This window comes from Glandiceps talaboti, chromosome 8 (genome assembly GCF_964340395.1).
Source record: "Glandiceps talaboti chromosome 8, keGlaTala1.1, whole genome shotgun sequence".
Lineage (NCBI taxonomy): Eukaryota > Metazoa > Hemichordata > Enteropneusta > Spengelidae > Glandiceps > Glandiceps talaboti.
Window position 1 is genome coordinate 14621410 of NC_135556.1, and position 12077 is coordinate 14633486.

The 12077-nt window shown below is 38.0% G+C and overlaps 2 protein-coding genes across 2 annotated transcripts; one reads left to right on the forward strand and one right to left on the reverse strand.

The window, feature by feature from the left end:
* The first annotated feature begins 2136 nt into the window (after positions 1-2136).
* On the forward strand, positions 2137-4356 carry LOC144439234 (E3 ubiquitin-protein ligase TRIM71-like). Its single transcript, XM_078128508.1, has one exon. It carries the CDS (start codon positions 2137-2139, stop codon positions 4354-4356), a length of 2220 nt encoding a protein of 739 aa, XP_077984634.1.
* A 6333-nt stretch (positions 4357-10689) lies between these two features.
* On the reverse strand, positions 10690-12027 carry LOC144439235 (uncharacterized). The gene is made up of 2 exons (XM_078128509.1): positions 11939-12027; positions 10690-11281 (listed from the first exon to the last, which is right to left on the reverse strand). The coding sequence occupies exons 1-2, from the start codon at positions 12025-12027 to the stop codon at positions 10690-10692; spliced, it is 681 nt and encodes a 226-aa protein (XP_077984635.1).
* Positions 12028-12077: the final 50 nt, after the last annotated feature.

Below are 12077 nucleotides of genomic sequence, written 5' to 3' on the forward strand. Positions count from 1 at the left end.
TCTCTCTCTCTCTCTCTCTCTCTCTCTCTCTCTCTCTCCCTCTCTCTCCGGGGAGCGTTAGTTTGAGAAGACATAGCCTGTAGTGTCCGATCATTTCAGAGATATTCCATTACAGTTGATTAATCATGTCTCAGGTATTATCAAATAATCGGTGTTGATAGTTTAAAAGGTGTCAGTCGATGGAACTCGCTACAGCAAACATATTCTGTTTTCACGGTTAGGTTATCTCATTTAATTGCATCGCTTGCGTATACGTAGTTGTCATTCACTGTAGTGTAAATGACGGAATGGTCACCACGTCAGACACTTTGCGAAGTCGATACAGTCTTTGAAATAATGATACTGAAAAATACCACCCTCCCCCCCCCAAAAAAAAAAAAACAACCCAAAAAACAAAAAACCCAAACAAACACCAATGACCAAAAACAAAACAAAACAAAAAAACAGCGGGCCAATCAGAGTACATATATGTGTTATCGGCGCTCTTTATAGATAGTTTTGATGTAGCCTTCCTTTTCTATAATGGATGGCAACGTCATATCATAGACCCCCGTGGAGGGTCTATGGTCATATCATGATGTATCGAACAAAAACTCTGCTTTTTTGCTGTAGTATCCGAACTCTGACGAATACACGAGTAAGATTTCAAACAATATATCGAATATTTCTGTATGATCGAAAATATTGAACAACTAATTTAATAGAAGCATCCAGTAAATGATTTCAAAGTTTTACTGTTGTCGCCGTATGTGTTAAAAATTCTAAAATGCGAAGAAAAAAATCCCACCGTGTGGTGGCGCTATGGTCTATGAACGTGTCAAGATCTGAATGTTAAATCATATTGCAAAGACAAAGCAGACAGACTCCCAAAGATAGAGTGCAATACACTTGTGATGTAATCATTATCCTTTCTTAAAACGCTGTCTATGGAAAATGGACATGACATTTGACAGGACATGTATGATAATGGTATCAAAATCCACAACTAATGTGATGAGATGCTGCTAGTGATGTAATTTCAATGTCACGTTGCCCCTGACAACCGATCAATGTGACTAGGTTTGAGTGTGAATGTGGGTATATGATATGATAACTTGATAAGGGGATGGTTGTATGATGAATATCATCAAGTTATGACCTCAGGAGAAACCGTGGTATTAGTAGGAAATACAACGCGGTGCTCACTTGCCTCGCGGCCCCATCCATGGAAGTGGACTTGTAGATAAACTGTAAATGAATATCATCACCTCATCACCACTAATAAATCTAAGGGAGCCGTGATATTAGTATGAAATACAACTCGCCGTATTTCCTTTACTAATACTGAACCGGTTTTGTTTTCGCTGTATACACTCACCAGAGATTTCCTTTCTTTTTTTTCTTTTCTTTTTTCTTCCCTCTCCTTCTCGCCTCTCCTCTTCTCTCCTCTCCCCTCCTCTCATCCCTTCTTTTTTCTTTTCTTTTCTTTTCTTCTTTCATCTAATGTATGCTTGTAAAATAAGATCACAAGTTATCACAACTCTAAGATTGGTATTCGATAAAGCCACTTTGAATATATCAATACAGTTTACAACTGTAGGTAGAATCAATGACTCTACAACTTAACTGAGCTCTCGATTAGTTTAAATACAGGCTGTCACTAGCTGAAATATGATACATGACAAATTTCTCAACTTCATAAAAAAATAAACATGTATAGACCTAATTCTTCCATAGTACAATGCAAACACTTTTAATAAACTTTAGACAACTTTTAATGAGCATTGATAATTATATGCTATAAATGTAACGAAACACGATCAAAATGTAATTGTTCTTCTGCTGGTCTGTAGTGTAAGTACGCATGGACTGACACTATGCTGTAATTAAATTTCTACAGAGGACAACTTGAGAGACTACTAAATACGCAATCTGAATTTAGTGTATTGGTGTAAAATACATCAGTCCGGGCAGGTAGGTCAAATCAGAGGAACTGTGAACTCATGCCATCACACGTACGTCGGCGCAAACAACGCGGGTCAAACGGGGTCAGATTAACACTCGACTTCTTCAAAGCGAAAGAGGTGGTTCATAGCCCCGTCTACAACATATCAAATCTTCGAAATCACACGTTATCATCTATACACGACTAAAGACATGGCATCGGCAGATTTAAAGTTCCTTGGAGAAGTCAGCGAGAACTTCCTCGTTTGTGGGATATGTACAGAGAGATACAAAAACGCTAAAATGCTTCCGTGTTTGCACAACTTCTGTTCGCCATGTCTGGGCAAGCTCGTGAAAAGTGGGCATATCTCCTGTCCCCTCTGCCGGCGTACTTATGAGGTTCCTGGTAGTGATGTGGCGAATTTTCCAGATAATACGTTTGTGGATGGATTGGTGGAACAGTTCAGGAAGCGAGATGTGGAACCTGACAAGGCTGGAATATGTGAAGGGTGTGACGAAGGGGTGTCTACTATGAGATGTATCGAGTGTGATATATATCTATGTGATATTTGTACACGTACGCACCGTAAACTTCGTCTCACGAAGTCACATAGTATTCTATCGTTAGACGAGTACCGAAGTACGAAGTCGACTGACCCAGCTTCAGTGCAGCCACCATTGTATTGTACACGGCACAGAGATAACCAGCTGAAGTTCTACTGTGACACCTGTGAAACCGCTATATGTCTGGAGTGTACTGCTGTTGACCATCTACACCCTAAACATAAATATCGGTATTTAGAAGAAGCGGCCAAGGGTTTCAAGGAGGACTTGACAGAAATGACAGAACGACTGAAATTGAAGGAAACACAGGCTTCAGAGGGAAAAGACAAAGTTGAAAAGATAACCCGTTCTTTGGATGCTAACTACCAGAAAGCAGGGGAACAGCTGAACGAACACACTGAAAAGACAGTGGAAATAACAACTAACAAGATACGGGAAAGTAGTAAAAGTCTTCAATCTACACTTAAGAAGGAATATGACAACAGGAAAACAAACTTGAACGCACAGTTGAAAGAACTAGACTGTAGTGAAAGTGATATGGCGAATGCACGTGAGTTTGCAGAGAATCTGATGCATTATGGGAATGCTGCACAGTTAATGACTGCAAAGAAAGGTATGACGTCACAAATACAAGAACTGTTGACGAATGGGATGACAACTGAGCCGGCTGAGGATGACTTCATAGAATTTCACCCGGCAGACGATTTTCTCACGGAACACACTCTTGGGGCCATTTCAACAATCGACGTAAATATGTATGAAATCAGTAATGCACCGAAATTCCAACGCGTCCAAGAGGACATTTGTGTAGCAATGACGAAGAAGGACACTGAGATTCCGCGAAGTGTTACCTTGGTAACCTCAGCCATCAAAGCTATAATGAAGACCCCTGACAATAACTCAGAAGATGTGAAAGTGAGAGACAATAAAGATGGGACGTTTAGTCTAGTTAGTCAAGGCAATGTAGTAGGAGATCACCAACTGTCAGTGTCAGTGTGTGGTAAACCTGTATTAGGATCACCTGTTATGATTAAAGTGATTCCACAGAAAGGGTTGATAAGAAAGATAGGGGAGAAAGGTAGTGGGGTTGGGCAGCTGAATGAGCCGTATGGTGTCACTTTAATCAGGGCAGGTAATGTGTTAGTATGTGATAGTAGTAACAACAGGTTACAATTGTTTTCCTCCTTAGGTGGTAATGCTAGAGTTATCAACGTCACTGATGTAGGGAGTAGTCAGTTTAAACCACGTTTTGCATGTGTGTCAGATAATAATGAAATCTTTGTAACTGATGAAGGTAATCAACAGGTGGTTGTTTGTGACGAGAATGGTAAAGTGATAAGATGCTATGGGAAAGGTGAGCTGAGTAGTCCACAAGGGATAGTACTAAATCCTGTCAATGATAAGGTGTATGTTCTCGATCGAGGATCTAATTGTGTGAGAATATACAATCAGGATGGAAAGTCTTTGAAATCCTTTGGAAGTCCAGGATCTGGTCCTGGTCAATTCGCTAGCCCATATGGCCTATGTTGTACCAGAGCTGGTCATGTGATCGTACCCGATACTAATAATCATCGCGTGCAGGTGTTTGACGCAGATGGTAATCACCTTTATTCCTTTGGACACAAAGGAAACGGTGATAGAGAATTCAACCGCCCAGAATGTGCAGCTGAAGACATAGAGGGGAACCTGGTAGTGAGTAGCCATGACAATGGCTGTGTTTTGAAATTTACCATGAATGGGAAATTTCTGTGTTGTGTGGACGATGGTATGAAAACTCCACTTGGTGTTTGTACCACTGATGACGAGCCGTTCGGTAATGTTATAGTGTCAGACAATACAGCTTGCTGTGTGAAGATCTTTGCACAGTAACTGTACGGCACAACAATAGTAATCGATATAATATTTCATCGTGTTAATTGTCATCCTTTGACCTTTGATTATCCTGACAAATTTGATTGTTGAATATTAATGTAATATTGATTTTGTATGCATACTTTGTACAATTATCAGTGATATAATACATATACATGTATAATCATGAAGTGAAGAGACTTGTCTCTAATTCAGTGCATTAAAGTTTGAATCATACAAACATATTTGGTGAAGTTGAACTGTAAGTTTACTCTCCCGACTAAATTAAATATATAGCCCAGCGGTGGGTATAAGAATAAGCTATTCCCGTCTTCATCCATCCATCTTTGCATCTGTTGACAGCCATATCTCTGACTCTGCTCTGACACTAAAACACTCCAATATTTATAAATCAAAATGTATCTTGTGAAAATTAATTTCCGTTCAGCTATAAGTCGTAAATTTGAAAACAGACACTGGATTCAAGTGTTTGCACCATCACAGGTACATGGAAACTTTCTTTAGTGACCTCCTTTGACCTCGGCTTCCTTCTTCATGGTCAAATAGTCAATTGTTCAATAGCATAGTCTCGGTTACCCAGAATCTCGCCGCTGGGGGCTCTGCCGTCGAAACCTCCCCAAGCGAGAAGAGCCCTCAGCGGTGATAGTCTGGGTAACGCATCACAGACAAGTTGTCTGGTAGCATAGAAATACAATGTATGTACATAGACCCCATTTCAACATGTAGACTCGTAAATCATACAAGAGTGGCGACAATCAGTTACTAGCTGATGGTCAGACATCCAACAATTTTTGTCTTTTCTTTCAATCTCCGAATATACTCCAAGGATTAGGTACATGCACAGGTCATTCAAGAATTCGTGCTTTGGGAGACTCGATTGCCATCACAACTATCAAATTCAGCTCAGACTTACAGTATTTTTTCGTGATGACACCGTAATCACAACTTTTGGGATTAAAGTGACATGCGTCATGGAGATCAGGTATTATTGAGTAAAAATATGGATCTATATTATGAAACACGTGACAATTTGGATATCATTATCTTGTTAAAAATTATGAGGTTTCGGAAATTGTAAGATATTCTTCGCTATAGCCCTTTGTGGTAAAATCTGAATTGCGAAACGTGGTCTAGTATGTATATCACAACGTCGTCGTCGTCGTCGCAAACCACGTGCCTCTTTGCGGCACCATCCAAAACGTATAATTCGTTTCTTCAGTAGAAATATGTGCTCTGGCTTGCAAGAATACGAAACGTGGTCTAACTATTTGACATACGAATTTGGATTGAAACGGTTGTCACTCAGCTTTTTATACATTATGCCCGCAAGTCGTTGGAATGTTTTAGTCTGTTTTCGTGGGAAAGGGTGAATATTGGGTCACATACAACATAAATAGAGATTTAATGAAAAGTACGCTTTACATTTAAAGTACGGCGCATGACCTTTTTTTTTTTTTTTTTTTTGAGTTTTACGATTTAAAGAAAGGGGCAAATTAGAAAGAAACAATTATAATGATAAACAAAGTAATTATATAATCTGAACTTCTAGGCGTAGACTGTGAGATTAGTTTTGTACACGTGTCTTTGCTTCTTTATTAACTTTTGGTGTCGTCTGCTGCTGATGAATTTCCGTGTTTTTATGGATAATAAAAAGTATCTTTATTAGTACGGAATGAAAAGACTGGGAAAAGGAAGAGGAAAATTGCAGAGAGATTGTGCAAAGATTGGAGGGGGGGGGGGTCAAGTAAGAGAATATTCCTCACCAATCTGATTAAACTCTGATGTGGTGAATGCGCCTAGATGCTTGTTTTGTTCCGAGTGATCACTCGGAACAAAACAAACGACACAAAACATGGAAATAGGGGTAAATAAATGCATCTAGCAACTTTCACCACACCAAACAAAGGCCTTTGTAGATATTAATTTCTTTGAGTCATATATGAGAAAGAACATCTGAGGATGAACGAAGTTGTCTGGATCAGGAGTACGATAATACTGAAGAAGTTCGATGAGGTGTTAATATGAGAACATACACCACTGAATTGACGCGAATTGTATTTTGTGTAATGAATACTAGAACTTTATGTAATACGTAGCAAATGAATCATTGCAAGAGAGGTTGGACATAATCATATGCCTTTTTGTTTGACATACAGCTTCATTCTAAAATCGTTGCATCTTACTGTAAAAGCTTGTTCACTGATACGGTGCTATGTCACGAAAGCCGAGTTTTCCTAACGTACAGGATGGGGAGGGATCACAACCACTGGAGAAATAAGAAACAACACAAACAGATGTCACAGTAAAAGTAGTTCGATGCCTACACCTTGCTTTCAGAGTCACAATTAATGATACGGTGATCAAATTTGACGTCTTTTTGCAGGTCAAAAATATAATTAATTTAAGGTCAAATACTAATCGACTTGACAATCATACAATATGGATGTAAACCCAAACGACAGAGTCAGAATTGTGTTAAACCTTGGAGAAATTATACTGTATAATTACTCCAAGGGTAAACTATGTTCCAAACTTGATGGTAATTTTTATAGGTTTTGATAATTTGAGAAGTTAATAAATGGAGAGAACATTCTATCAGACAAAATGTAAGTACGACATATATTTTGAAAAAAAAAACGTACCACACTTTGTACATACCCTATAACTGCACTAATTGTTAATGGAATGATATAGAAAGTCTAAATAGTAGAGACAATGGATAACTATCAGACTTACAGAGTTGCGATAGGGGTAATAGGTAGTAACCCAGAGGTCACAGGGATTCAAGTTTACTCACAAGTCTGTTCCTGAAATCGTGGAAAGGCCAAACTAGCTCAAACGCCCCTCAACGTACAGAGCCAACACCATGTTCTCTCGTCCAAACCAAAGCTCATAATATGAAAACACGTGTTTCTGAAGTGCCACATATATGGTTCACATATCTAGTCTGGCCAATCACTGGTCTGTTGCTCACAATGACATGTTCATTTGTATCCTCATCCTCAAATCTGATTGGCCAATTTGTGGCCACACACAAGTACGGTGTGTTTGCTGTCCATTCAAAATCATGATCTTATCAACAATTTCAATAGTACGAGGATTTTTGATGAACCAGTGTTATTCAGCTGCATTTAACTATATTTGACCGAGAAATTGATCTTTAATTAGAATTTTCTTTTAAATATTTGATTGGTGTAATACTTAATAGTATACATGATACACGAATGATGCTAGTTTTTTTGCGCCAAGAATTTTAAAATACCTTTTAGTCGTGTGAGGGCGCTATAGTTCCCGGACGCACAAGTGTGCCGAGGTAGAAAAAAAAGGGCATGCTCAGTTTCTTCGGTCTGGGATGTGTCGTGGGTTTTTTTCACTCTGGTGTAACCTTAGACCACTAGTCTGAGGTACAACAAAGGTTAAGTGCCCCCATCCCACCCCCCACGACAGTAGGGGGTCAGTGCATCTGACGGCCAAGGTCATTGGTACATGTAGGGCTCCTCTATAGGGGAGTGTGCCATGCCCAGGTGGTTCGAGTCCCCCCCCCCCCAAAAAAAAAAAAAAAAAAAAAAAAAAAAAAGCTCCTGGGGTTTGGGAGCTATTTCTGTTCAACAACAATAATGGTTGAAACATGGCAAGAGTTGGAAACATCATTGTCTGTGCTCCGTACTTGAGCTCTTTTCAAACAGATCGCTCTGAAGTACTGCACTCATATGTTTCGGCATATTATGCGTTTTCATTGGTTGAGTGAATTCACTCAGCATTCTCGTGTGGCTCTGGATAACCTATGGTATTGTGTGCTCACAAAAGAACAATTGACAGTAAATGTAACAGCCAAAAAGAAATTTTGACATGTACACTACATCGGATTTTAATCAGATTGGAGGGTGTCATATCATGGCGTACCTTGAAGACTAATACAATTCATAAATAAAAAAAGCATACAGAAACATAAAGATAAACATTACAATAACTGACATTACAGAACTTTATAAAGTTTGACAGGACACTGTAAAAATTATACCCTTATTTTTTTGTACGACAGACTCCAAAATGGCACATCATTGCCCCCCCCCCCCCCCCCCCACAAAAGTAGGACGGAATTTTAGGTTTTCACCCCTATTTAAGGCTGTATTTTAACTTGATATTTCAAAAACTTAAGGATGGGTTTTGACAAACATTTGTGGAAAGGCTGCCTATAAGTCAAGGACAAAACAATCATATTTTGGTGGAGATCCATGGTTACCATGGCAACCAAGATAAGTAAAAACAAAAAATATGTTATGATCATGTGCAGATTGGATTAGGTGAGATATCAAGTTGAGTGACTGGCCACAAATCTTGAATTCATTTTTTTGAAAACAAATATGATACCTAAAAAAATAGCACACTGTCACTCCTTCCAAAGTGTCTGCTAGTGTTGACTTTATCATGAAACCTTGTTGTAAGTCAGTCTGACTGTACTTGATATTTCAACTTATCAAAACTGAATGCTTATACTGTAAAGGCTTTAGATTCTTTATCTGCAACAATTACACAGAAATATGGATATACTTTTACTGAGTAAATTCGGAGTAGATGAAAGTATTACAAAACAACAAATAGTACACACAAATATAAGTTTACCTATTATATTACAATTTACTCTTTTTATTTGCAGACGATAATTTTTTTAAAACTATTATTCTAGGTGTAAACTTAATATCTTATCTTATAGTTATGCAACTATAAGGACTTGGTATCTCTCTGAATCACATGTCAATTAGATTCACATTTAGTGTTAACATTTTCTGATTGAAATGTTGATCCGTTAATATAAATTTTGGTCTGCTGTATTTTTGTAAACAAATTTTGACAAATTTTGAGCACCAATTTCCCAAAATATATACATTCCTGGTTTTGAGTGAACATAAAAAGTTGCAAACTCTTTCCCTGTTTTTATTCTATAATGAACCTATAAACCATCACAACGTTTGTCATTATTGACTACAACAGGCAAGGAGTTTGTAACTTTTCATGTTGACTCAAAACCCAGAACATATCGCTGTTAAAGTTCTTGTATCTGGTTATCAACGCTCACCTGCACATTTCGTTATTATAATACACTGTAACGCTTTGAAAGAAAGTAGCACTTGTTTGTTGCTGAAGAGTTCACTTATAGTGACTATTATTACACTTTGTAAACTTGGACAAATACATGTATGGTCACTTCACAAATTTAAAAGTTTTAGATATATATATATATATATATATAGGTTACCTGCATGCTCCTTGTTGCAAATTTATTTCAGTTACTATGCTGTACTACATTAAATCAGTCTTAAAATTGAGAAAATTCACTAAATAAAAACAACCAATGAACTTCCTAACTTATGTATATATGAATACATGGATGTGACCACACTTAGTATCTTTGTTGGACAGCGCCCTCAATGTCTAAGGCATGGAAACAGCAGCCAAGGGTATGTTTTTATAGTCCACACTCTCAATTTGCCAAAACAAACAGAACATCACCCTTTGGTGGTGTGAGGTCATATTGACAACATTCATAGTTGGTGTTTGACCACACAATCAATTTACCAAGACAACAGGTCATGTGAGGACAGCGCCCTCAAACATCAATTAAGTCAGTCTTTGTTTGCAATATTTTAAAATGTTTTACAGCACTTTTTGAGACAGTGTTTTAGAGACAAAAAACATATGGTCATTGACTTTTAAGGTTAATTGCGATTTACAAGATCCGCCTGCTCCGAAACCAAGTTGTTTATGTTACAATTTTATGAGTTTCAAGATGACTCATGACTTGAGTGAATATATAAATATATTCCAGGATTTCACATGGTATTGATGTCAATGAAGCTGAACAATAGTTCAAAGTTTGACTGTGGTCACCTTTCTTGAAAATTGAAGATACAAAAGTATTCAGGTATAGATTTCCACTGTCTGTTGATATTTTACTACAGTTTGGCTAGGAGAGAAGCTAGAGCATCGGCACAGTTTTTGAGAACCTGGGCAGATATTTGATCTGGACCTGAAGCTTTGTTGACACTATTTGCTGAAATCTTGACTTTGGTCTTCGCAAGACAGGGACTAATGTTGATGTCTGGTTTGTCGTAGTAAGTTATAAACATTTAAAAATAAATGGAACTGGTGATTTAAAAATTTCTGCTTTTCTCAGTATATCAAATTTCTGCCATTTTCAGCAAAAAGGGACATTATATTCTCGCAAACTAGAGCTGTTATTTCTTCTGCGACACTGCAAAATAACAAGCCTATTGCATGTCTTGGATGGTGCTGTAGAAGAGGATATTGTTTATGACGATGGGATGTGATCTATTTTCCTTCTGTAATAAGAAAGATTGCATCCACAACATCACCAGTCTTTCTCAGCGCTTTGATAGCAGTGTTTCTATCTACTGATATCTGGTCACATATGATGTCTATATCACTCTTGACAAGGTTGTCTTCACTCTCAGCCACCTCTCCCACTGCTTGGAACACAGCTTTCTCCTTCACAAGCTCCTTTATATTGTCTTTGTTCGCCATCTTTCCTTTATGAATGAGCTTCAATCGGTCCACAGGAATGTGAAGAAAGTCGGATATTTGTTCCATTATTTTTTCTCCATCCTCCGTTATGAGGACTTTCAATGCATGTTTTTCTTTGTTGTGTTTGATTCTGATACCAACTGAAGGCAGAGAAGTCGTTTCTTTACAGTCTGAGTTTCCAGTATCATCACAATTTGGTGCTGAACTGTTTGAAGATTGCATAGACTCATTTCTCTGTCTAGGAGTTTGAAGGGAAGAGTTTTGTGTTGCAGATAAATCAGTTGATTTTCTTTCCATTGTTGCCATATTGTCTTTGTCTGAACTCCCTACACAGTTCAAGCGATGACCTGGCCAATCTTTGATTTGACATTCTCTGGAACTGTAAAATAAACAGGACAAATGTTATGTAAAAAAAGGAGTTCGTAGTTTTCAATACGATTGTCCTTAAATGTCCCCCTGTGTGGTTGATTTCTTACATTTTTTGTGCTAAAAAGCAAAGCTTGCAGTTACATTTGTAATTTCTTGTCTATCGTAAAACCTTATATAGATTGCAATAACCATGGATATATAAGGAGAGACCCTTTACCTCTATGCAGTAATATAAATTATTATTACATCAAACAAGGGGTTGAGAATTCGCTACTTTCCAACTTTGTTCTGCTATTGTGCTAATCTTTGCTTTGTGACTCAAAATCAAAACAAACGCTACAATTATTGCAGCTGTACACTGGGACCATGATATGTTAACAGTCTATTCGGGTACACCAAAATTTTGTGTCAGACGTGTTTCTAAACTTTCGGAGAGGTATTGTGTAAACACCCTCCCACCCCACCCCAACCCCCCTCCACCCCCTCCCCGGTTACACAGGGTCAAGGCGAACCACATCAAGAAATCGCCACACTAGTCATTCGTTTTCTGTGTTTTGTTCGGCAGTCTAAGGTATATCGTGATAAGGTGACGCGTGGGAGGGACCATATCGATGTAGTAACAGCGGTCCTATCGACAAATACCAAAATCAATATAAATATTCCTTACCAATAAAATATATCCCGACATCCGGTACATCTCTTTAATACCTTTTTAGTCAGGCCACAAAAAGTGCACTTTGGTAAGTTGACTGCCATCTTGCTGGAATGTACAATATTATATGGTCTCGGTTGACGACAGGAATTTA